This window comes from Alosa alosa, chromosome 18 (genome assembly GCF_017589495.1).
Source record: "Alosa alosa isolate M-15738 ecotype Scorff River chromosome 18, AALO_Geno_1.1, whole genome shotgun sequence".
In the NCBI taxonomy this organism is placed as follows: Eukaryota; Metazoa; Chordata; class Actinopteri; order Clupeiformes; family Clupeidae; genus Alosa; species Alosa alosa.
This window is the reverse complement of record NC_063206.1, coordinates 24,832,846-24,860,186: the sequence shown is the minus strand read 5'-3', so window position 1 is coordinate 24,860,186 and position 27,341 is coordinate 24,832,846. Positions and strand designations below refer to the sequence as shown.

The window sequence follows — 27,341 nt, the reverse complement described above, 5'->3', positions numbered from 1 at the left end:
GATTACAACTGTGGGTGTGGCCTCTGAAGGGCCGAACCATTGTTAGGTACATGTGATCCGGCAGTGGTGCAGATCATCCACAGCTCACAAGCACCTTCCACTAATGCGCTCTACGCCAACAGCTGGGAGCTTTTTGTTAAATGTTGCCAAATACATAGATGGGAACCAACAAGTTGCCCGGTACCAGTTATCCTTAATTTCTTAAAGTCACATCTTGATGAGGGCCTTGCAGCTTCCACTATAGCTGCTATATCGGCTATGCATAACAGAGTGGACGGTGTAACAATGGGATCCCATACACTGGTGACCTGCTTTCTTAAGGGTGCTCAGCGACTAAGGCCCCCTCAACAAAGTCCAATACCCTCCTGGGACTCTGGTTCTAAAGGGAACTATGTCAGCACCCATTCGAACCACTTGGAAGGTCAGACTTAAAATGGTTCTCCTTCAAAACTGCTTTTCTCTTAGCCATGGCATCAGCTAAGAGAGTGGGGGAGTTACACACCCTTTCTATCAGCCAAGAGTACTTACAGTGGAGTCCTGATGGCACAGGATTAACCTTGTGGCCAAACCCTTCATTTTTGCCCAAGGCCTTTTCTTCATCTTATGCAAACCAGCCTCTCAGCTTGGCGGCCTTTGAACAGGGGGATGAGCAGGGGCAAAGTGATATATTAAAAAACTTGCACATTTCTAAGGTTCTATAGGGTCAATGTAGCCGCAAACAACCCGTTAGCCACAGCCACCCTCTCAAGCCACTCTTAGACTTCATAAACGGGAAAGAGGTCTTCCTCGTGACCTTGTTTCTATTTGTCATCCAGGTGCTTTAAGCACTACCTCTGGCGGTCAATAGAAATTAAATATAACGAAATATAACGAACGGTTCTATGAATTTCGGATGACCGCCAGAGCTTGGCAGTCGGAATACTGCAGAGAAGATTGCCAAGAGGTCACTTCCGGGGTGAGCGTACCTTAAGTAACGGTGCGGTGGCATACATCACCCCTGTCACAAGTGACTTTGTTGATATAAACACTCGACCTACACATGCATGTGATGGACATCCAGGTGCTTTAAGCACCGCCTCTGGCAGTCATCCAAAATTCATAGAACAGCGGTAACATTCGTAACCATTGTTTTATTCACATACATTCATATTTGTTACCATTTTGTCAGATGTTTTCATGTTCCCTGACCACCTTACATTTTGATCCCATAACTGCATGAAACAGCTAATGGAAGTGTGCACTGATTTGCTGAATTTGCAAACAGTTTAGCCAACGTTTCTAGAATGGTTAGTGCTCATAAAAGACACAAATGAGTTGGACAGAAACCCAGCTAGTGATTGGTCTTAAACTGTCTCTTACGCGTCTCTGCAATTGTGATAAATATCTCAGTATGACGAGACGATCTAAAAGAATAGTAAATGAAACAAACAAACAAACAAACAAACAACAGGTCCTCCAAAGAGGTAAGGTTGTAGCTCTTACATTTAGGTACTCCACGGGTTTAGTTACGTTGAACTTGTCCATGGTAGAGATGATGATGGCAGGCGTGGTGAGGAAGAAGAGGAGGATAAAGAGGAGGCAATTGATGATCAAGCAGCGGACCCACCAAGAGAAGCCGCCCAAAGATAAGTGCTCCCTGTCAGCAGAAAAGTAGCACAGTTTCCGCCAACAATGACTTGGACAGGCTGCATTGCAACATATACAGCACATACAATTTATATTCAGTGTTTTTTTATATTTAGTTTTATGCACTTTATGTTAACTAGGATTGTCTTTTAGTGCTTCTATTTACTATTATTTATTTACTTTTCCCCCCAATTTTTATTTATGTGAAGCATACCGAATTGCCTCGTCTATATTATGTACACCTGATTTCACCTGAGATCAATGACAAACACCTCTAATGCATCTCTCTAGCGCAGGGGTCTCAAACTCCCGGCCCACGTCCGGCCCAATTCCGGCCCGCGACGTATGTCAAAATAATAATGTAATCCGGCCCTTGAGGGTATTTTTAATTGCGACAAACAACGATACTGATTAAAATAGACGATAGATCCAAGTACGATGACAAATCTCATTTGTACTCTCCTCCACTATTTACTAGACATCCAGAGCTTGATTCAAACCCAAAATCGCTGTGCAAAGTTTCCAGGAAATACTTGTATTACACGCGAGAAACACAAAGACGTGCATTTGTAATGACGCGGAAGCGATACAGGCCATAGTTTTGCAAAAATTGAAGCAGAAATAGGCCTACACCAAATGTTGAAAAACGTTCACGTGTGATGAAGTCTTAAGTTGGCTATGTTATTCACCTATTCTGATTCTGAAGGATAATATCCTTTTGGAGATTATGATCAATCGTCTATTCACAGTAACAGTCACGGTGCGTCTGTGAATGGAGGCGAGTCTTTGTGTGTATACAACGGTGTCCACTAAGCATACCATGCTTATTTCGACCCTCTGCCCAACATAGCTTGGAGGTTGCAGTGGTAATCGTGATGATGGTGTCCGTAATGGACGTGGTACAGACAGCAGGGCTAGTAGAAATAGGGCTTTAAAGAACTACAAAGTTACGCGATATAATGCAAACTTCTGGGTACTTAGATTACCCGCGATAGGAACTGATTTGACCAGGATACTTTATTGTAGGCCTTGTGGTTATAGGCTAGTAATAGTTTACTATTTTTGGTATACATCTTAGGTGTTTTCCTGTTAATTTGTTATGTGGGTAATATGACAAAAAAGAAAGTAAATCTGCTCAAATATGTTCATCCAGTATTTACTGAAAGGTGCATAATTTGAGGAGCTTGCCATCCAGTGGCAAATTGGGTAAATGTACCCCCTTCATAAACTTTTGTTTATACTCAAAGATTTGTACATTTACAGTAGGAATTTATCACTGACCACTTTCAAGCCATGGCCTTTTGAAAATTTGATATGGTGTTGCTTTTTAACCCTGACTACTGTGACTACCAGTCCAAGTAAAAGGGTTGAGCCGCACCAGTAGACATTTTGGGGGTCTGGGGCGTAGGTGACAGTCCAGTCGAAGGTGTGCAGGCTAGTACTGAACTGGGATGACCTGGGTTGTCGTCGGCATTGGCAGCCACCCTGGCACTGACACGCGTTGAAGTCCTTCAGGATCCTGACACATGGATAGAGAACAACAGATGTTTAAAAGGAATTTCAGCTACATAAAAAAAAAAATTCCCTACCTAATGCGCATGCCAATGACAGCAATCAACATTTTACTTGAAGCGCTCATTATTCAGAAATACTGGACCACCGAGTGTTGGCACTACTCATTCAATTCAATGGAACTTTCTGCAGCATTCAGAAGGGGCCGTATAATAACACACAGCATTAGGTGTGTTAATAAGATTAGCAGGAGAATGTTCTAGAATGTGAATATATATTCACATTCTCTTTGACAGATTCTATCAGTCAGTGGCACAGTTGTTGGGGCTGGACACTCACATGGCGGTCATGGCTTCATTCTGGAAGGTAACGAAGGCCATGCCCAGGGGTTTGGTGTTGACCTTCTCCCGCTCCTTCTTGTACTCCTCTCTCAGCTTGCACTCCAGCTTAGTGTAGTAGTCGATGGCCTCCTCCTACCAGACAGGATTAGCTATGATTCAGTGCTGCACACACAGCTATTAAAATAGGCACACACCCCCACACAAAACTGGTCATGGAAAACCTTCACAAATACACACACACACACACACACAGCGCACACACACACACAGTCCCTGTAGCCACTCCTCAGAGTTCCCTGAAGGTAACCGAGTACACAGTTTCCAGGATCAACTACTTGGTGCTGTAGACTAGTGTGCCAACATAATAACTCATCAGACACAACATTCAGATTGGCAAGGGCTGGGTCCAGCAATGAAGTGTTAGATTTTAATCAACTCATATGGTGCAAACACACTTGCTGCTTCATGTCAAGCTGCAGTAAAGATTTTTTTTAAACCAGCAAACTAACTACCTAAAAGACACGCAGAAACCTTGCAAACACCAACAACAGTAAAGTTAGCACTGCTACAAGCGTGCTAGTATGCTAACTGGTGGCTCTTAGCAATGCTGTGGTGTGAAAGCTCTTTTTAGCATGCGCTTTCACATGAACATTTGCCATTAAAATACATCTGAAGATGATAGCAAAACTGTTTACCTATAAACACATCAATAAGCGACTCATTTCTGCAATCTGTTGCCTTAAAACTGAACTGTTGCTTGCCTCCCCCTCAAGTACATTATCTGCCTGCCAACATATCAGGTTCCCATTCATGCACATTACTGGCAGCCCTGCACTAGGGAGCAACACTAACTGACAGTTCTGCCCTCCGAGGGGACTAGATAAAAACGTGTGCAGAGAGCCATGTGTCTCGTCTGGGAGTACGTCACTTCACGATTCAGTAACTTCAGCAGCATGAAGAACAGAGTTGCTGCACAACGGTTTGATTTTACAGTAGTTAATTAACTCATAATTACGTAAATTAACTATACAATAATTAACACAAATAACTTCTTCTATATTGTGGTCTACGTGTTCTATAGTTAAAGATGCACACACATTCATTCACATTTACCCACCTGTGGGGGAGAAAAAAGGTGCAGTGCGTGAAATACGGTATGCGTGTCTGAATGCATGTATGTGTTTGTGTGTGTCTGTGTGTGTAGTAAGCACATCTGTAAACATGTCTGGCATACTGGCATGGTATGGTATTCGTGTTTGTACGTATACATGTTTGGTGTGTGTGTGTGTGTGCGGCCGGCCACCACACCTGCTCGCAGCCCTTGATGACACAGCAGCACAGGTGTCCGCAGGGCTTGGGGTTGATCATGGTGTGGATGTGCTCTTTGGCCTCGAGGTCTGTGAAGAACTTCTTACTGCGCTCGGTCTTCTTCCTGCAGACACACAAACAAATCAGTCCAACAACAACAACAACAACAACATGGGCCTCAAGGTATGGGTGCCTTTGGAAAATAGATTTACAGTACTGTGCTATTCTGCCTCTCAGCTGCCACAAGCCTTCAGAGAATCTACAATAGCTCTTTGAATAGATTTAAACAGGTGCTGTCCCCAATCTGAGGTCAGGACAACATCATGCGAAACGTACCACATGGTCAGGCAGTTTCATTTCCATGTGCCAGGAAAGGGACTTTTTGTGTTCATTACAAGGTAATTAGGGGTCATATCCATGACAACTGAATTGGAATATGTAATTTTTACCTTTCAGAGTCCAGGTACATCAGCTTGGCCACATCGTAACAAATACGAGCCTCCAACACCACACAGTTCTCATAAGCCTGTCTGTAGAAAAAGCAAAAGAAAACAACCGCTTAAAAACATGGGATTTGATCCAAAAATGTAAGATAAAGTGATAAAGTTATGAGTAATCTTTCCCACTTCAAATCATTATATATCTACTCACTATGATAGCCATCTATCTTAATGTGATTAGCTACCCACTTTCATCCAGTTAACCCAATATAAAAACTGACTCATCATAACCATGTCCATGTCTGTGCTCCGCTGCGGTTGACCAGGTCTGGCCCTAGTGGTTTCACATCTGTATTTCTCATCTGACTCAGAACTGACTCAGCATCAAACCGCATATAGGTCTCCATCTCCTCTCTGCTCTTCTCCATCTCGGTTCTGCTGCCTGGTTTACTTTCCTGACTTTCTCTGACCCCTGCTCTGACTGCAGGTGTGGGTGTGGGGTTGGGGGCAGTGAGGAATATTGGTACCCGGTGGAGAGGGGTTGCACTAAGGGTGCCAGAAGAGACAAGGAATGCCGCAGACAAAAGAGCGTGTCGGCTCGGCAAATTAAATTACTCCCGACTTCGTTCGGCGCTCGCAGTAGGCATGGGTGGGGGTGGGGTGGGGATGGCTGGCCGAGGAGCCGCAGAGTGTTCCGGAACACTCAAGCTAACCACATGGCCCACATCACTCAACTCCTCTGGCTCCCATTAGGGGCAATTAGGCCACATAGGACTCCTCTTGTCCAAGCAGAGCCAGCGGGACAGAAGAATTTAAGTTACGTATAAACGCCTGAATAAATTGTCCAATGTGACTCGTACCTTAAATGATGTCACCCCCCCACCCCACCCCCTCAGCCTCACTCGGCTGTTGGGTATTGAGTTTCTGACTGAGTTAGGCATTACAATAGTTTCATTGATTTCATTTATACATTTTACAGGAATGGTCATCTCACTAGAAGCGAGTCCTGGCTACGGATAGGATGGAGGGACTACTTACTCAAAGTGATTCTTTATGTGCTTCTCCTCAGCATACTTTGAAATCCCATTGATAAATAAAGTGCGCTTCACCTAGTAAAGAGCAAAAAGGCAACAAGCACAAACAAGCCAATTTGTACATTAATAGAGTGATTGATTCAGCTAAGACCAATGCAGCATTGAAAACAATTTAATCCAAGTGTTGTCAGGAGTGTTCCTCATAGCATCATACTCAGGCCATTATTTGATCAATTTTGGCAAGTGTGTAAGTTTAGCATGCAATGCTGTCTATGAGTTCTTTGGAGCAGGCCTGAGGTGTGTTCGAATGTGCAAGCAAAGGCAAACGTTTGTGAAACATTTTCAAATAGTGTTTTGTTTGCTTTTAGCTCGCTGCAAATGTTTGTGACAGGGTATCTGCACATTTTCCAAGTGCAAATTTAAAGACTTTAAAGACCTTTTAAAGACAATGAAAAAAATAAGACTATACCACAGCAAAAAGATACACATGACAACTTAAAACTGTTTTATGCAATAGTTTTTTATTCTACCAACCCCCACCCCATTTTGGATGTCTAAAGAAGTTACCAAATATATTTTGGCGAAAGAAAAATAATTGTGTGTGAATTACCTTCACACCTATAAATGCCCTATTTTAGGGTCTGGGCTGCTTGCTTTTAAAGCTGGCTGTACATATCTGGTTGTGCTTACTGGCTGAGGCTGACTGTTCTTCACCTGTGTCTGTAGTAGCCTAGGCTACTTGCCAAAGACATGTGCACTGGACTGGATTCCCTTCAATATGTTTTTCAAGCTATTTAAATATTTTAATAGGCCTACTTTATATAATTTACTATGTGCATCTTGTCCCATATGCAGCACAGCAAATTAAAGTTAATCCACTACTTTACATTTTGCATACCAGTTGTATCTAAACCAATCAAAGTTTGACTGAAACATTGTAAAACCATTGACTTGTTTTAAATTAAGAGGTCCTCCTGGCATGATCCTGCTGAAAACTGCTGGTTTCATCTCAAACACGCACGCATTATGAACACACGTTTTTTTTATGTAGCCAGTCGCCGACATTCAAAAAATATATGGTTATATTTCACAACTTGCGAAGTAGGCCTACTGGGAAACGCTGGCAAGAAACCTGCTGACATATATTACAGGTATTATAACTTAGATATTTTCTTCGTTTGTCTTCTTTTTATGTCAGTCCGTGGTTCCTTCATAAATTGCGCAGCAAATAATCAGACGAGTGACAGAAGCACTGCACATAATTTGATCAACGTTGCTGCGTCCGAACAAAGATTCTAGATGCCCAGCGCAATTCCAAAAAGGAGGACAAATGAACATCCGGCGGCTTGAGGCTGCGCCGGACGCCAGACAGGGCTTTTAAAATCCATATGTCCAGCCTAAATTCGATCGTATGGCCAACCTATCGCTAACTGGCTTACCAACTCTTTCTCCCGCTCACATAGGCTACCTGCGTATCCCTCAGGCCTCTGCACGAAAACGTCAGGCATATTTGTTCATAGCCTACTGTACGTTTTTCACACCTTTAACCACACCCGTGAAAAACATCTTCACTCTGCAACCACTACACTTCCTCCCGTAGCCTCATAGTCACTTATACAATTGCTTTTTAAATACATGAAACCTGATGGAGACATTTCACTCGCTCTCTTGCACTTTCGCTCACTGGCTACATGGGCCCATGCATAAATGTAATACCTCCCTTTCGAAAATTCAAGACATCCAAGACAATTTAAGACTTTTTTAGGCCTTAAAAACCGAAAGTTGTATTTAAGACTTTTTAAGGATCCGCGGGAACCCTGTGTGAACACACAAATATGTCTGAACACACGCAAACACACCAAGATAGTTCACAACAATTTGAAAAGTTCATGGAGCAGTCAGAGGAAAAATCTGATGAGCCTGACCCAACCCAACACTCTCAAAACGTCATACCCACTCCCTCTTATAACCAGAATACAGTACTACAACTTAGAACATTTCATACTATGCCAATCCTGCTGATTTCAATACAAAAACATCAGTCACTCCCACACTTACACGCACAGACATGTCTATTCATGCACACACGCACCTCCTCTACCCCCATTGTAATCTGTCCCCTGTAGAGTCATGTTTTGTTTTATGTTGTCTGTGATTACAAGCTCTGTCTAGAATTTCAAAAAGTCTTTGTATAATGTATGTTTCATGTCTTTTACACTTAGGTGGGTTTTGTAAGGTTTGTGGGTTTTTGATAATATTGTATAACACCTATGGAAAAACTTAAAAACATTTTACATTACTGCCCAGTGATTCATAAAACAAGTGTAAAAAATGGATCACAAAAGAGAAAAGTTTAAACAAAATTGTTCATATTGTTCATCTAAAATGTGCGTCAGTGTGCCCAGATTCCAAATAAAACCATAATAGGGAATGCACACAGGGGAAAGGTTTGTTGTGGCTCTGACGACGCTGCTCACCAGGTCATCTTCTTTGTAGTGCATTTTGGATGTGTGGCGCCTCATGCTGTACACGGTCAGCAACAGGTACAGGAAAGCGAACGTAGTGTGCAGCCATAACAGGCTATCCCTGTGTGTGTGTGTATATGAGAGAGAGAGAGAGAGAGAGAGAGAGAGAGAGAGAGAGAGAGAGAGAGAGAGAGAGAGAGAGAGAGAGAGAGAGAGAGAGAGAGAGAGAGAGAGAGAGAGAGAGAGAGATCTTAGCAAGTATTAGCACTCAGACCATAACAGGTGAGCACACACACACAAACACACACTCTCCTCTCTCTAAGGGGAATTTCAAAATAAATCTGGAGGACAAAACAAGACACAAACACACTCACCCCGACTTCAGGTTGGCTATAGTGGTTCTCCCGAAACTGTACGCATTACCCTCTGTTGAAGAAAGCAAAGCAAAGCATGTTTTTAGAGGAAATGTCAATATTGCACTCACATGTGTTTGAGGCAAGCAGCCTGGAAGTAGGGCAAAGGCCACTGATTGAGGAGGAGGAAGCGAGAGAGCTGGATGCACACGAGTGAGGCACAAGGAACACACAATGGCTTCTCATCTGATTTAGTCTCCTCTTGCCATAGCACGCAACGCTATCATCTCCTTGTTCAATAATCACGTCTTCTGACCAAACACAGGAAGCCATATGAATACTTACTGGTTAATGGTACAAGGATACAAGGAAGTTTATTGTCACATGCATATAGTTGCTGGATGTAAGAAATGCAGTGAAATTATGTCTGGTGTCAGCCTATTTGTGCATTTATGGGGGGTAAGTATAAGTATAAGTATAAGTATAAGTATATATACTATTTTGATCCCATGAGGGAAATTTGGTCTCTGCATTTATCCCAATCCATGAATTAGTGAAAAACACTCAGCACACAGTGAACACACAGTGAGGTGAACACACACTAATCCCGGCACAGTGAGCTGCAACAACAGCGGTGCTCGGGGAGCAGTGAGGGGTTAGGTGCCTTGCTCAAGGGCACTTCAGCCGTGCCTACTGGTCGGGGTTCGAACCGGCAACCCTCTGGTAACAAGTCCGAAGCACTAACCAGTAGGCCACCGCTGTAGAAGAGGGGTTTAGTAGATTAAGTGGCAAGGGCTGCATAATAAAGGTGGGGGAGGATTGGGATGGGGGCACCAACCCCCAAGAGCAACAAAGGAGCACCCAAGAGCAACAGGGGCAAGGAAAAACTCCCCTGGTATGAGGCCGGCATTAAAAAAAAAATAATAATAATAATAATAATAATAATAATAATAATAATAAACAAAACTTACTTCTACAGTCAATTACAGATTCTAACTGAAGCCTGTGTGATGTGTGCACCAGAAATTCAAATAAAATATTGTGTTAGCGAAATGCCACACTGCTGTCCTACCTACAGCACACAATTTACTATCTTTCTTTCAAGATCAGTATACGAGCAGTGCAAAGTGACTCGAACCCTGGCCGACCGATGTACAGGATATGAAGCCCCTTCCGTGAGCCCCACGCCCTGAGGACAAACTGCATGTGTGTCCACTCTCCAGCTCAAGCTGGTGTGTGGTGAGTGTTCTGGCGCACAATGGCTGCCATGCATCACCCAGGTGGGTGCTACACATTGGTGCTGGTTAGTGAGGTTTCCCCTTCAATGTAAAGTACTTTGGGTGCCTTGATAGAGCCCCATATAAATGCAAGTCGTTGTTGTTGTGGTGTTGTTGTTGTCGTCGTCATCGTCCAGTAGCTGGTCCTCTTACCCAGCAGGTTTCCTGAGAAGTTGACAGGCAGGACGATGCCGACGGAGAGCACGCCCACCACCACCAGCAAGCCGATGATGTGGCGCTGGAAGGACAGGTAGTGCACGGCGTCCTCCCCGCACTTCTCCCGGATTTCATCGTCCCTGCAGGGAAGGACAGAGAACACAGCGCATTGGCAAACATAACTCACTGCCTGTGCCAACACAGACACACCACATCCACGAGAACATCTTAAGGTAACCCAGGGGAACCACATTCACTCTAACCATTGTGAGTTAAACAACTACAGTATGAACAAGCAGGGGGGTCTTCTCTTGCGTATATGTATACATGCATACATACATGTATATATACACACACACATACATACATACATACATACATACTTACTCACTCTCTTTCTTGCTCTATCTCTCCCTCTACCCCTCACATTCTCTCACACACACATTTGCATCTGTTGACACACATTCATTATCAGACATTATAGATAGGATTAATGGGAGGCCCAGTAGAATTGTAGGATGGGGGGGGAAGGAAAAAAAAACAACTCACTTTATTCTGAAGATGGCTGTTAACCAGGAGCAGAAGCCCTGCAACACAACACACACAGCAGATTAATTAATTGAGATCAAAAACATGCCAAATGAATAGCCAAGAACTACAAAAGATCATGTCCTTCCCAAACCATAAATACAATATTAGTCTGTGAACACTGAGAGAAAGCGTTCTCGTTGTGTGTGTATGTGTATGTGCATCTGTGTGAGACAGGGAGGGGTGTTTAACTATCTGCAGACATCTTGACAAATATCATCAATACTCATTACAAGAGCACGCACGCACGCACGCACGCACGCACGCACGCACACTCCTTTCTGGTTGCCCTTGGAAGTGCTTACATTGTCTCTCTGGTCGTAGTCGACGGAGCTGGAGATGGAGGTAAGGCGCTCGTAGCGGTCAGGCGTCTGCGACTGCATGGCGGACGCCACACTGCACAGGAGGAGAAGGAAGAGAGCCACAGCGTCAGAGCCCGACGACTCTCCTGCTGGCCAACTGGGCCCACTTCAGCCACCACCACACACTTAAGCTGAGCCTCCCCTTACCTGGGGAGCTCAACAACACCCATGATCTAAATCAGTGTCTGACCACGCTCTGAAATGACCCTAGGAGGCTACCGTACGGTAGGACATTTCATTAGTACAATGAGAGAGCCACCGGTAGTGTGGGTCAGTCCGACGCTGTGGTGACTCGCTTGTTGCACTAACCTGCGGGAGCCTCTGTGGAGTCATTTCATGCAGTGGCAGTTAAGCATCCTGACACACACACACACTCATCATTGGGTGACAAGTGCATATGTGTGTGTGTGTGTATGTTTGCACACAAGTTAGGCGATAGTGGAAGACGTCTGTGTGAGAAGAAAAGCACCCGGTTACCCATGTGGAAGGTAAGGTCATGCAAACTACCACACACACACTCTAGAAAACACAAACGCACACACCCGACAGAAAAGGTTTAGTGAAGATTAAACACAAACTGAAAGACTAGACCCACCACCAGTCGGAAGAACGGTGTTTGTAATCCTGCTCCACATTGGGTGACCCCTTGCTCTGTTTTAGTCGACAGGAAATACTGACTACAATACCCATAATCCCATGAGAATAGGGACCAACAGTGGAAACATATTCATATCTTAGGGCTGACTTGTTTGGAATGTCTAACATCAGGAAATACAACTTCCTCAGAGAGTTCAGGGTGGGTTCTAATACAGACATCGACTGAAAAAGGGAGGAGGGTTACATGTGTTTTTAAGCAACCAAAGTTGGGGTGGTTCCTACTCAACCACGGGGCGAAGGCTACCTTTACCTTTCCCTGTGCGCGTCCTGCCTCTGTGGGGCAAAGGGCACACTCAGACAGGCCGAGAAGCGCATGCTTTGTGAGAGAAGTGAACACACACACACACACACACACTGATTACAAAAAATGTGGACACAGATTGAGACAAGGCCCAGATTGTACTGGGTAGAGAGTGATCAGTAGTGCAGCTACAGACACGAGAGGGCCCTTCCACTGAGAGAAAGACATAAAGAGGGTGAAGAGGGGCTGAACGGATCTCATACCGTCTAGAAACGAGAGGAAGAGTGTTAATTTGGAAAGGTAGAGCAGTGGGAGAAAAAAAGAAAGAGAGAAGGAGACAGAGTGGCGACGTGGAAAAAAACAACGACAAAAACAAAAACATACTATTCCCGTTCGTCCAGGCGCCGGTACCGTTGATCCTGTCTTCAGAACCAGAAAAAGAAGAGGGAGAGAGAAATTTGAGTTTGGCTTAAGGGCTTTTCAACCCCTGGTGTCTGCAAAGAAATAGATTCCTGTCAGCTCTTTCAGAAGACCCCTCCCTGCCTGTTACGACCCCAAACTGCGAGGGGTACTGCTCATAACATCTTGACAAAGGGTTTTAGGCATGTGGGACTGCATGTCCACAGAGTGACAGCATACAGACAGCCCCCTCGAAAAGACAGAAAGACCCTTCATCTTCACTGAACTGTGACCTTCACTGAACTGTGAGGTCTGAGCACAGTGCCCAAATGCTTCAGCTGGTCAAACTCAAGATCTGGACAGGAATCGCTTACTGGGTACAGTACACAAGGAGTAAAATATGGGTTATATAACATTGTACAGAACTGGGGGGGGGGGGGTGAACATGCACCATACTACTTTCTTCATACAAGCTGAATGTCAGCTAAATCTCATAACCCATCATGACGCTATGATCACATGACTGGAACAAGAAGAGTGTGTGTGTTGTGTTGTGACTAAGACTGATCCATACTAGATCGTAATCTAATGAGTCATGAAGTGGGAATCGCAAAAACTATGAACATCCAGCTGCCAGTATCTGCCACCATGGCGCTTACAGTCACATGACAAGAAGCCTCTTCCCTAAAACTAAAACAAGAGTCACATCTGAACTGAAGATGAGCCACTGGACTTCTGTGTCTGATTCATGAAGTGGATGAAAGTGCCTTCAGGAGTTCATAGTATCAGTGAGTTTAATGGCCTTTTTCTCTGCGCCTCAGCTGGGTCAGTCTGCCGGCAGGCCTCTATGGTGGGGCTCCCAGCTGAACAAATGTGGTGTGGGGTGATCGAGAGCGGCTCTCGCCCTGAGCAAACAAACTCCGGAGCACTCCGGTTTGCGGCGGCCACGCTCTCCTGCTGCGCGCTCGAAAGGCTACACCTTGTTTGGGGTTCTGGGGGTTGGAAATATCAGTGTGGCGATCCCCCCCCTCTATCTGCAGTAGAAGAAAGAGTTTGTGGTGTAACAGACTCTGTGGTATTGTAGCCGATGAGGACGTTAACACATACAGACGCCCATCAGGACCTCGGAGAAGTGTAAGGCGTTATCAGCCTTAATGAACATACAAGATGGATGAGATGTGACATCAGTGTCTGATGTGTGACTTGCCTCACAGCCTTTATTTGAAAGGGGAGGGAGGGGGGAGGGGGCATACAATGTACAAATAAGCAAATCATAGTGTAAATCCTGTAAAAGAGGCAAATGTCAAACCCTACAGTACACATATCAACTGCATGATTCATATGCAAGATAGGCTGTACCTGGGAGTTGTGTCATTGGGCATGCTGTCTGAATTGCACAGACATGCTGCATCCTGGCTTACCTGTCTGCATCTGTGACCAGGGCCAGCCGACCATAGTCCCATGCCAGCTTCCGCAAGATGGAGAATACAAAGAGTAGAACCTATGGAGAGAGGAAAACATACATCCATATAAACATACCTATGTACACGTACCACTACAACTACCACTACCACTACTACTACCACCATAAGAGTATTTTCAGCTTAACTAGTGCTTCAAGTCCAGTAATGCATGAACATCCAATGCAATAGCATCCACCACACTGGACCATACATTTTCAAACCGCAAGTGGCAATTAATGCTCATCATTTAGTTGTCAGCTTTTGTTTTCCCATCCATCAGTTGATCCATTTAAATTGATGTAAAGAGAGAGAGAGGAAGAGAACGGTAGAGAAGAGAGAGAGAGAGAGAGAGAGAGAGAGAGAGAGAGAGAGAGAGAGAGAGAGAGAGAGAGAGAGAGATTAAGCAAAAGAGAGAGGGAGCGGTAGAGAAGAGAGGGAGAGAGGGAGCGAGAAAGAGAAAAAAAGAGGGAACGAGATATGTGAGTGTTTTGAGTGGTACGCACCAGGAAGCACATAAAGTCAAGGGCGAGGACCGTGGGCACGCCTCCGAAGGGGAGACCCTGCAGCACAGTGCTGCGGATGCGGGCGGAGAAGCACCAGGTCTTGTTGTCAGCAGAGCTGGGGTCCACCTCCTCCGGCCTGGGCAGGGCCTCGGCCAGGCCACCAGCCCAGAGCCCCATCAGCACAGCCAGCACAGGCAGCAGCATTATCACTGCCGCATCCTGCACAGGGGTGGCGCAGGGGACACACAGGGGGGGACGGGAGGGATCGCACAGGGCACAGAGGATGGGGGGGGGGGGATAACACAGGTTTAGCACACTTAGCATAGCACACAATTAGCATAAAGTTTAACACACCATTTGACATTTAGCACACTTAGCATTTAGCACATTTAAATGTAGCCTGAGCTTAGCACACTTTAACACAGTTTGGCATAGCAACACAGCCCGAGTTTATCAGCGCACTTTACCATCAGGAGTTCAGCACACGTTCATATGGCCTAAGTTTAGCACACGCACACTTTAACATAGCAGGGGTAAAGGCAGGAGGTGTCTTTCTGTACATGAGCATCAAGCAGTGCAGTTACATGTGAATCATTAAAGTCTAGCCGACATGCTAAAGGAACAGAGGTGATGATGGGTGGCATGAGCTTTCTTTCTCTCTCTACTGCTGAAGTACCACATCAACACAAAGTTGAGTGGCATAATGGCAGAGCCGGCGAAGAAGCAGCGAAAACCCTTGACGGAAGATGCAAAGAAAAGGAAAAGAGCTTCAGACCGAGCGAGGGGGAGTTTCGTAGAGAGAAAGCATCAGGCTTGCCTGGTGTCCCTTTAATAAATTATTTACAAGACATGCTACATGCCCTACAAATGTCTTACACAGCACAGCAGACAACACACATCACACATCACACACACTGGCACAGTAGGCACTCCATAAAACACTAAAACTAAATAAATGTTTAGAAAGAGCACTGTGAGCCAAACGAGGCGTTTATGCCTCTGAGATAAGATCTCTGTTCAGCTCTACAGAGTTGCAGAACTCATAGAGCTGCACTGCACACATCCACTCTTGGTAAGAATCACCATTCCTCATCCCTCAAACCTTTTATTTGCACCTTCTTTTCTCCTTTACTGGATTGGGCTACCTTTCTGTAACAACAACTACCACCAATGGCAATAAAGTATGCCTAGCTATGTACTTGAATTTAACCCTTAAAAGGTGTGGGTTTCTAACATAGATTTTTTGCAGAATGGAATACTATATTGAATTGATATTCTTTAAAGCGTTCATTTTCCAACATTCCCGTACACCTTAGAGAATAAGTAGGTAAAACTGAACACTTCAGTGAGCATGTGTGTTTGATGTAAATTACAAATAAAAGGGAAAAGGCATCAGAAGGTCAGAAAGACACAAAAAGTAGAAAGCAACCCGGAAGCACTCTCAAAAAGTGTGTGTGATGGCATCTGAGACAGGCAGTAGTAGTCCACACAAGTCTCTCTCCCTCACACACACACACACACACACACAGTCTATTGGAGACTCACTCTGATGCTCTTGTTCCCTTCACAATGGGCTTGTTGATGGGACACAAAATAGCTAGCATCCCACGGACATTGCAGTGCTAATCGAGTTAGGGGCTAACCGCGTAAAACTCAGCCACATGGCCGTCTACATTACAGGCGGACGGCCTCCACCGTGGAGAGGGGGCAGTCACAGGCTCTGCGGGTCTCCGAGTTGCTGTTCCGCTGCAGCCTTGCTCCCGAGCGGCCAAAATACATCTGAAAGGCAGCGTCTGTGCTGGGTCATGTGACTACCAATAACTCATTTAGTCTCCAGGAGGCCTCTCTGAACAGGCAATTCAACTCAGCATCACACTGCAACACAACTCAGCATCACACTGCAGACAGCAGGCTAGGCTAAATACTATAAAGGGCTGTTGTCAGTTTAATTATTTACTTTTTCAACTTCTATTATTCTTTTCATTTTTGCTCTCCTTTATGCTGAGCGATACCGGTATAGGCAAGCCTTTATTTTTTCCATTAATGCCCAGGTCAGGCAAGACAAGGGGCTGTATTTTGCACCCTGGTGCATGGCGTAAAACTCATTTTCCACCCGCGCAAAGTTTAATTCCTTATTTTGCACATTTATTTTTTTAAACAATGCGGCCGGGGTGTGGCAATTAACAACTTAGGGAGTGGCTTAGCGCATTGTCTAAAAATCGCTATTGTACACCTGGTCAGAAGTCTGTATACTTCTGTTAATATATGTTATTTTAGAGCGCATTGTCAACAGTCATATTGGCGGGTGCACAACGCACCATCCTTCTATCATCCATGAACGCACACCAGCGCACGTCCATGCAAAACATTACAAATTGCACGATTACAATGGGAAACAAAATTAGAATAAAATATTACAAAATACTGTACATCTCATGATGAGTAGTTATTCACCATCATTTGCAAATTAGTAATGACAGTTAAAGGAGAATTCCGGTGTGATATTGACCTAAAGTGTGTTGAAACATGATACCGAGTGTGAACGTTTGTCTCATAGCCCATCTTGGCTTGTCCCCTGCACTCCAAAATCTGGCGCTAGTTAGCCGATGCTACCAACAGCTTTATCAATGGTGGTGCTTCGGCATCGGGCTAGCCATGCAAATAAATCACTGTTTTACACCATTTACGAGGCTCAATGTATCTCCACACTTCATTAGTAGACTTCCGAGGGCCCTGACATTTAAAACGAGACATTGAGAACTTTGAAAAAGCAGTGGTAGTTTACTTACAAGATGATTTATACAGACAGTATCTTCAATGGGTTTAGAGTTTGCAGCCATCTTGAATTTAGTCACGATAAGTCGAAATCCAGTAAGAATTAACAGGTATGATAAGGGATCAGATTCCAAAAATAATTCAGTGGAAATGCATGGATTCCAGTTGCTGCTACAAGAAACTGGAATCCATGCATTTCCACTGAATTATTTTATAATTATTACACAGCTGAAGACGCACTGTCACGAGAAATAAGCAACTCCTCTGCAGGATAAATGTTTTTTTATCCAGTCATTTGAGCAATATTAGGGTAAGTGTTGCTTTTTTCAGCCTATGTTTTCGATGGTAACCCATTGTCAGTCAATAGTGAAAGTAACTGCATATAACTGTCTTGTCGCTGACTGACACCATGGTGAAGTTAGTTTCACTTTGCCAATGAGTTCAAATAATAGAGCAGTGGTTCTCAAATGGGGGTACGTTAAGGCACTCCAGGGGATACGTGAGATTTTAAAATATACATATATTTAAAAAGTAGAATCCATGCAAAAATACTTTTTATACAATTATTTAATAAATATTTCAGAAAAATATAAGTTCATAAAATTAATTTTATATTTCAGTAAGCTATTCAATTTCATTATCCTAAAAACCCAGAGTCCCCCCCATACCAGGATGGTTCGACCCAACCTGTCACATGCCACCCGCCATCTCCTGTCAATCAATGTCAAAACTCAAATAGGGTGACCAGACGTCCCGGACAGTCCCGATATCCAAGCAGTTGTCCCGAATCCCGAATCCTGCCCTAACTGTCCCGAAAATTAAACTCAATCAGAATACTCAGTAGTTATTTTCTGATAAACATTAAAAACTGTCCGTAGAGAGGTTGAGTCGACTGCATGCAGCCCCCGACGGAAGCTAAGTGTCTGGATGCAGCCCCGGCTACTTTGTTTCTTTTTTGACGTTCTATAATTAGGCGCGAATATGCACTGATTTTAGCTCATTTTCATTCATTCCTTGAATGAACCCCAACACGCCGCTAAAAAGCAAAAGCGTCTATGCAGGTACCGGGAGGAGTGGGTGGAGGTACCCGTGGATTGACAAAGCCTTAAGCGACGAGATGAAAGCATTCTGCAAAGTGTGTAGAAGAGAGTTTGGTGTTTCTCACGGAGGGGAGGCGCCATGTGTGCAAAAATAAACCCGCCTAATGTCCGATGTCGTTTTAACATAGCCTAATCTACTTAATCTATACTTAATCTAACAATTATTTTGTATTCTTACTTAATGACCCATAGTTTTGGCAAGGCTTGTTATTAGCGTTAGGGTATTATCCTTATCCTGAAAGGTCTGATTTGCACTGTTACGCAGTCATTGTTTTTTTTTTTCACAATGACTGTGAGGCAGACTTGATGTTTGAATAAAAATGTGTTTTGGTACAGGTTTGAAAATTCAATTTCTTTTATAATCTTGTCTATGTAGGCCTACAACCCCCACCCGCTTAAAAAAAAAAAAAAAAAAGCCCGAATTTCAGCCAATCTCATCTGGTCACCCTAAACTCAAACGATGGAGTCGTGGTTGAGGTGTAGCGGTAATTCGAGCTGGTTAGGGGGTACTTGGCTGTAAAAATATTTCACAGGGTGTACATCACTGAAAAAAGGTTGAGAAACACTGTAATAGAGGAGCGCAAATGCGTGAAGGCTATGCTAGGTTTTAGTAAAGCATGGTTTAGTGGAATGACTATTCCATACAGTCTCGCAAGCAGCCTCCTTCAAATGTGCTGTTGAATGTCAAAATACCGATGCATTTATTTGACATTGCGCTTTGCGCCGTTAAAGGGAATGACAGATGTCATTCTTATTGGTTTAAATGATGTTACGCCCCAAACACACCCATGACTGATTAAAAAGCCTAAGAACACCTTGTTGCGCCATGCGCTCGACGTTTGATAACGAAAACCCTCCCATGTGTGGACTGGACATCCTACTAAATTTGAATAAGCTTTTGACGAGTGACGATGCACTTTTGACTGTCATGATGGGGCCCAAATAATCAAGCACTGGCAAGCACACAAAGTACACAGCATAGTAAAAACATACAAAGCAATTGGCAACATAGATCAATGCACTGCAAAGAGTCTGGAAAATAAAGGGTAGCCTAACCGCCTAGAGAGAGAAAAAGTGGCTCTTCCCAGTGCCCAGGGCTCTACAGTGCGCCCATTTCACTCGCACATGCGAGTAAAAATAATTGCGTGCGAGTGCAAAAAAATATTTAGGCGCACTGGTGCGAATGACTTCTAGCCAAGTCAATGTTTGCCTACAAAATACACCGCAACATCGCAAAACATTACTGGTGCGAACCATAAAATCATGTCGCCAATATAGCATAAAAACTACACCTCCCATCAACGTTAGCAGTTTTCGCGTTGTGACTAGCCAGCCAAGATACCAAGTAGGCTAGAACTAATTTCTTCAATCCACCGAATTCATCGGATATATGAGGAACAGGATAAGATTCTGAGAATGCAATGAGAGAAGGAAAAGGTAACATGCATTTTAGCCCAGTTGATGTATTGGGTGCAATATGCATAATATAGCTGTAGCTTAACAGTCACAAAAGTAGCCTCCCATAATAGTCTCCCCGCTTTCTTCAAAGAGAGAACGCTACAGACAACTCCAGGCATCCATGCATGCTTGTTTGTTTTACAATCGAATACAAGCTGAAGTGCAAAAAACGAAAGTATGCATAGGCCTACCATTTGACAACTGCCCCCCATCAATGCAGACATTTCAAATAGATATAAATATCACTGATTAGACCATGTTGGGTTTTGTGGAAGAGAAAATTCACGGTTTTAGTAGTAGGCCTAGTATTGGGCAGTATGCAGTCAGAGGTCACCCATGGGCATTTTAGGATTAGCTACAGGTGGATTCACAAATACATAAATTGGCCTAGGGACCTACATTTGACAGGATAGCCTACTTCAGGCTATATGCAAATATGGCAATGCATTATATTATTTTACATTAACAAAATGTAGAAAAATAGACCGGACTGAAAATGAAGTATGCACTGATGTTCTTTAACTGTTGGCTGCAGTGTAAAGTTACATTATGTGTAAGTTAAGTATAGAACTGACTGTGCCTCCAGATTTTTGTCTGTGCTCCTAAATTGTTTAACTTGGGCGCACAAGTGTTCCTGGAAAAAAATGTTAGTGTAGAGCCCTGCCAGTGCCTGCTAATGGGTTTGGTGGAGGGCTATACATTAGCTTTTATGCTAGGAGATTAGCCTAGATGATTGGGTATTTATGAAGTGCTCCATTACTAAAGCCTGTTGTGACAGTTGTAAGCTCATCTAAACAGTCTAAGGTACCGCTGAGGTCATATTCATGTCATCACACAACAGGAAGGATAACAAAGGGCAGACGGATGAGACAGGAAGGTGATTGTTGATCATGTACGACTAACTGCTATTGTCTCCTGTTTTGAAAATATGAGAAGAATTTATTTGAATATGACAAGAATTGAACTACTTAAAATATGCTGCATTCAAGATACAAAAATTCAGTTTACACTAGCATGTTAATTCTAATATTCTGACATTCTGCCAGCTAAAGATACTACAAGGTGAACACTACTTAATTGTCCAGTGAAATGGGTGACAGGACAGCATGTAGGCCAGACTACGAAACAAATAAAAATCTTGCCTCTGATCCAACTTTTAATCCAACCTCAAGAGCCCGTCTCTTTGTTGTCACCACTAGTGTGCCCCATAAGTCACGCTTGCCTCTATTTGGAATAGACCTCGATCCGCCTTTCAACCTAGCCGCCACACAGTCAACAACAGAGCTGCCAGCTCAGTACAGCTTCACCTTACTCAGTGTCACCACGTTGCATAACCTCTGTTGTGACTCAACTGCCACAACATGTGTGCCTAACAAGACTGTGCAGATGGAAGTGCATGACAATTAGCGTCATGTTGACTATGAGAATACCACGGATATAAACGAGTGTGTACTAATGTGTAATGTTACCGCAGGGGAGAGAGAGAGATGCGGTTCTGTCTGAGCATGCAGCACTGCTTTCTACTGTCATGTAGAATTCTGATCAACTGAGCCAAACTCAGAATGATTTTGACAAAGCGAAAGAACACTGAAGAAGTATAGCTTTAATGCACACCTGAGCATTGGTTCATGAAACAAGCTAATGTAACATGTTGCTGTTCAGCTTTTATACCCCTTGAAGTCATCATTGACCTGAGACCATCTGCCCAGGTCACCTCTGACCCTTAGTAATAGCTCTGTTTGTTTTCACTTAAACCATTCTTCTGTTTCCATATACTAATGATACTAACCATTCTTCTGTTTCCATACACTAAGGATCCTACATAATTCAGTTTCACAAAATAATAATGTTACACAAAATAAAGATACTACATAAAAGATACTACACTACATGCACGCACACAGGCACACACAGTGAGAGCATGTCTTGGATGCGTCTCATCTGGTCTCTCCAGGAACCAGACTGGAAAAACTGGTTAGGGAGAGCATAGCCTAAGCCCTGCGGACGAACACCAGGGAGGAGCAACCCAATCAGACAGACTATGTCAGGGCAGATACACAGGCAAAGAGAGAGAGAGAGAGAGAGAGGGAGAGAGGGAGAGAGGGAGGGGAGAGAGAGAGGTGAAGGGTGAAAGTATGATAGGGAGTGAGGGAGTGAGAGACAGAGAGAGGAAGAGGGGAAAAATAAAATAAAAATGGTGAAGGGTGAGAACAGAGGGAGGGATAGAGAGAAAGAAGGAATACAAGAGAAACAGTGAGAGAACAACTGACAACGAGAGAAAGAAAGAATGGCTAAGGGAGAGAAAATGAGATATGACAAAAGACAGAGGTATAGGACCATGGGAGGAAAAAGCACTGGGCAGCCTGGGCCACTATAAAGAACTTTATCAATGTGAAGACAAACAGTGCTCTTATTCGGACAATGGGTGTTGGAGTGTGGGTGTGCGCACTCAGCCCTCAGTCACAAACTCGACACAGATCTGCTTGGCAGCGTGCTCAGACATACCAAGAACACGGAAACTACTACAACCACTATTCCCTCTCAAAACCGCCTGACGAGATCCATCACAATCCACAAACATTATGGGAGACAAAAAAATTAGGATACATCTTCGGAATGATTAGACCAACAGTCTGGGCTTAAGGCAAAGCCACTATATACAATTGTCCATTTTCAACTACTAAATGTCCCAGTGCATGCCTTAACGTTATTAACTGAAATTAACGTTAACCCGTAATGATCACCTGAAAGACAGGATTTTAATGGAAACATTAATAAACTAGGCAATCCAGCAGTAGCCATGGACTGCTGCCACAATCTTCAGAGTCTGTTTAGAGCGGCGTAGAGTCAGTGTAGTGGGCTTGTGCAGAGCGGCCTCGAAGCGACAGGCCTCCTTTCTCCCCTCCTTGCCCTGACATCACTCACAAGGGACACAGAACAATAAACAAACGGAGTTCAGGCAGTTCAGGCGGCCCTGCTTCGGCCCACTGCGGTGGAGATGCCACCCATTCCGTACTGGCACTGACACTGGCGTGCCAAGGACGGGGCATTGGACGAGTCAGCTAGTGAAGGATGCATGTTTTTAGACTGTCCAGCAACTTTTCAACAAACTCCTTTACCAGTTTCAGTCTTTTCATGCATGTGAATCCGTTCTTGTGAAAGATGGTGGACCTTCCCGATTACTCAAAATAAGGAGGACTATGGGTGTAAAGATACATCAAATCCATGGTTTGGTTTATATCTTGATTCTTTTTTGCCACGGTTTAGTTTCTACCTTGGTTTTCTTTTTTTGGGGGTGGTGGAAATGAAACAGAGCTCAAAGGACTATCTGTATTTGAATCTTTGGGGCTGGGGAGGGGTGTGTATTGCCATTCTGTCTTCTCGAACCAAAACACAAGATCATGGATGGTTGTTTCACAATTTTGGTTGTGGTATGCATATTGTTACAGGCCTAAGTTACGTTCGGACTAGGTGTATTTTTTTCGCAGCTGCCGGCGTCCGTTTTACATTATAATCCTATGGAGTAGACTGTGTTTTCAAAAAAGTCTTTAGCTTCATTTAAAATGTAATTGCGGGCGTCTTTTTCTGCAGCTCAGGGCTGTTTTTAAAGTTGAGAAATGTTCAACTTCTAGCGGTAAAACGCCCTACGTCAACCTGTTTTTTGACAGCTGACCAATCACAAGCTGATAACCGGAAAAAAAACCCGCTTTTTGGAAGAAAGACAATGGCAGATTTTTAAAAACAAAATCTGAAAAAGCGGTATGCACAACTTCTCTTGTCAAAAAAAGAAGTCAAGTCTGAACATACCCCAAGGCAGAACTAGGACCATGGGTAGGCACAGGAGCCTTCACTGACAGTAGGCACATATGGAGCTCTTTTAAGCATTCTAAAACATTATAAAAGATTAAGATAAGATTAAGATATAAAAGATATAAAAGACTGAATTACCCATTTAGATTAACTGTAGTGTATAAGTGAACCATGTGTTGGAAAGTATTATTACAGGTCATTAAGAGAGGGCAAAACCTAATGTCCAGGAGTTATGAAATCACTGGATTTAGGCTAATCACATTCACAGGCTTTGCCTAAATGCACTCCAGAGTCACTGCATTGCTGTCATGGTTTCACAATAGTGTACACTCAGACACCAACAGAGCACATGAAAAGAACCCGGTGCCACCTCACCTTCCAGTGCTGTTGCCATGGCCGGCTCTCACCACATACAAACACAAACAGAGCTAGATGGGGGCAGCGAGGTGGACCGCCTCACATGTTGCTGCTTTACTTTAACTTTGCTTTAGGCCTGAAGGTCTGCAACCTAAACGTTAGTGATGATGACTGATCAGCACAGCAAGGAATTCAAGGTACACATACACACAGACACACACCTCTATTTGGGCATGGCAATATCATGCGTGTTTGAAGTATTTGCTTAATTCTGTGTACAGCTTATCTGCTTGCCTCTTCCTCCACCCTTCTGCATTTCTATCCCTCAGCCCGGCCAGTCTCCAGCAGACGAGTACCTGATCCTAAGCTGGGTTTAGCTTATGGTTTCTTCCTGGTAAAAAGGGGGCTTTCCCTCGCCACTGTTGCACTGTGCTTGCTCTAAGACTATGCAATGTGCTTTGAGACAATATTTGTCTATTGTGAGTGGTGCTATATAAATTCCTAAAGCTCAACTGAATAATCTGCCCTGGTAGTGAAACTGACCTGTGAACAGGTGGCTAGGTTAGCGGGCAGCTGCTTGCTCCCAACAGACAAGACAAGACAAGACAAGACAAGACAAGACAAGACAGCAGAGATTGGGAACAGCTGACTCACAATTGTAGATTGGGCAGAAAATGGCCAGAACTGAGGAAAAAGCTCCAAGGCTGACCAAACTGTTGAGTGTGTTCTAACACAATGTATACACACTTTTCACAAAAGTTTTCAAAATGGATCTTTGAAATCTATGAAAAATTAAGGATATCATTAACATAAATCTGTGAAATTATTGTTGTGAGACAACCTAAAATATCAACGTAAATGTTGTGAGACAACCTAAAATATCAACGTAAGCCTCGATGTGTGACTTCCAATTATGAGAGCCAGAAAAAAAACACACACAGGCTGAAACACGCCGTCCCAGTGAGAAGTGAAACAAATGCCCCCTGAAGAGCTTCCCTTTAGGATAAAACTCACATCCCGTCTCTGTGGGATCCAACAGGTTCAGTTACCCAGCTATGTACTTCTGGGTATAGACCCTTTCAACAAGGTAAACAAAAACAATGCTTGAACATTCTATTTGGGCCCCAATCTACTTCCTCTGCATTAAGATAACATATGGAATGTTAAAACGGAAGTCTTGTGGGGCCAACTATGATGCTGATAATGGAACTCTCTTGAAAGGGTCTATTCAAGATCAGTTGTTTATGAGGTTGATTGCTCTGTGCGATCATGATCGCTTTCAAGCTATCCATGCAGCCACTCCAGTGTTTCCCACAGAATTAGATTCAATTTGTGGCGGTAGCTGACTTGGACAACGGGGGGGGGGTATTAAGATCGTCTTGATAGTGTATAGGTCTAATTGAGTGCCTGTCATTTTAAGACGTTTGAGGGAACCCTTGCAATTGTAACACATTTGAAAGGCTGCTGATGTGTGGATGCAATTTATAACGTTTTCTACATAGTTAAAATAAAGGTTCACGTACTTCTCCTTGGGACAAGCACTTTTGAATTTTGGAAAACACTTTTCCATTTACATCGGGATTTTTTTCAAACATTCAGTGTCAGAGTCAATAAAATGAGCCCTGCAACGAAATTGACAAGCAGCTGTAAATAGGCTAAGCATGCTAAATTCGACATCCAAACAGTATTCTAACGTTAGCTTTGAGATACTGCTTGATTTCATAACTTAACTTAGTTTAGTCTCTTCAATGTAGCCTACTATGTTGTGATAAGACCTTAGCAGAGTTCACTTCAATGCAGCAGTTTTGAACAAATTTGCGCAGCATGGTCACGATGCTAAGCGGATTTAATAGCAATTTAGCCAGACGTCTTCTATACAATGCTTCTATGTGGCAACAACAATCCTTCAACAATCGTGAATATTTAGTTAAATGCACATGCAGAGGAGTGGCAGCGGGCTACGAGAGAGAGCGGGGCGGGGCAAGGAAAGGCTGCGTGAGTAAAAAGCGCAGCTCAATGGCAATGCAAGGATTTGACCTTATATTTAATTTAAATTAAATTAAAACATAGAATATTAATCTGTGGCGGCCAATTTTCATTTTGTGGCGCCCCGCCACAGATTAGTCAATGTATGGGAAACACTGCACTCTGAGAAACCATTGGCATACTATTAATAATAATAATAATAATAATAATAATAATAATAACAACAACAACACCACTAAGGGGTACATATGTCTAGATAATTTTATAAACTCATATTTTTTTTGTCTTGGTAGGCTTTTGTACATTTTAATCACTAAGCTTACTTAAGCTTAGCGACATAACGTGTGGATAACTGATAATTCATCTCCTTGTCATATTGTAGGCCTATCATACTGTGTTGTGATCCTGCTGTTTTCCCAACCCTGTTGTCACTTCCAACAAACTGATAAACTAACACACTGGTCTTATGTCTCCTTCCATTCATGGGGAGACACAATGCAGACGAGTAGACGAGTTTACTCTAGTCTACATCATCAACCTTGGGGTCGGGACCTGTCACCTGAAATTCAAATGGGGTTGGCTGAGATATTGGGTTCTTACAATTGACCAGTACATTACATAAAAATATATACATTAAATAAAATAATAATAAAAACATTATATCCAAGTTAAGTAAGTAATTGGATTCTTCATTACAATCTAGCTATGTAAGCTAAAAATAAACGTAGATCAATGCTTGATCAACCTTTCAAACAAAGTAGCAAAACAACCAGGCAAGTTAGTCAAACAAACCATTTAGCTTGCTAGGACATTTGGGTATACAGCTCTCAACTGGATGTGACAGCAGAGATGAGATGCACTCTCTCACAAGAATGATTGGGGTTGCCAACGTTTTGTGACATCAAAATAGGGTCACCTGTCAAAAAAGGTTGGGAACCCCTGCTCTACATAAACATTCGTGTTTCGGAATCGTTTTGCATTCCAGTGTGTACAAAGATTTTTTTTTTATCAAATGCTGTGTAAATGTAGCCTGGCGAGCCAGACCCACATTAAAATGTAGGGTCTGGGCACTCACCGTTCGCAGTGCTCAGTCCGAGGGGCTGGATAATCAGTTGTCTTTCAAATTCCCT

At 43.4% G+C, this 27,341-nt stretch overlaps 1 protein-coding gene across 5 annotated transcripts in view; it reads right to left on the bottom strand.

The window, feature by feature from the left end:
* Positions 1 to 27,341, bottom strand: part of tmem63ba (transmembrane protein 63Ba) — a 55,403-nt gene that overhangs the window by 20,770 nt on the left and 7,292 nt on the right. For 2 of the 5 annotated variants that reach the window (XM_048269329.1, XM_048269330.1), the window contains exons 2-16: positions 14,726 to 14,944; positions 14,181 to 14,260; positions 12,745 to 12,783; positions 12,370 to 12,435; positions 11,406 to 11,496; positions 11,062 to 11,099; positions 10,510 to 10,652; positions 9,101 to 9,152; positions 8,739 to 8,847; positions 6,266 to 6,336; positions 5,237 to 5,317; positions 4,788 to 4,911; positions 3,478 to 3,611; positions 3,005 to 3,145; positions 1,483 to 1,636 (exon numbers count right to left, since the gene is read on the bottom strand). In XM_048269329.1, the coding sequence (XP_048125286.1) occupies positions 1,483 to 1,636; positions 3,005 to 3,145; positions 3,478 to 3,611; positions 4,788 to 4,911; positions 5,237 to 5,317; positions 6,266 to 6,336; positions 8,739 to 8,847; positions 9,101 to 9,152; positions 10,510 to 10,652; positions 11,062 to 11,099; positions 11,406 to 11,496; positions 12,370 to 12,435; positions 12,745 to 12,783; positions 14,181 to 14,260; positions 14,726 to 14,929 (1,527 nt within the window). In that variant the 5' untranslated portion in view covers positions 14,930 to 14,944. The remainder of the gene's footprint in view (positions 1 to 1,482; positions 1,637 to 3,004; positions 3,146 to 3,477; positions 3,612 to 4,787; positions 4,912 to 5,236; positions 5,318 to 6,265; positions 6,337 to 8,738; positions 8,848 to 9,100; positions 9,153 to 10,509; positions 10,653 to 11,061; positions 11,100 to 11,405; positions 11,497 to 12,369; positions 12,436 to 12,744; positions 12,784 to 14,180; positions 14,261 to 14,725; positions 14,945 to 27,341) is intronic. The other 3 variants (XM_048269332.1, XM_048269331.1, XM_048269333.1) reach the window with 3 other exon arrangements.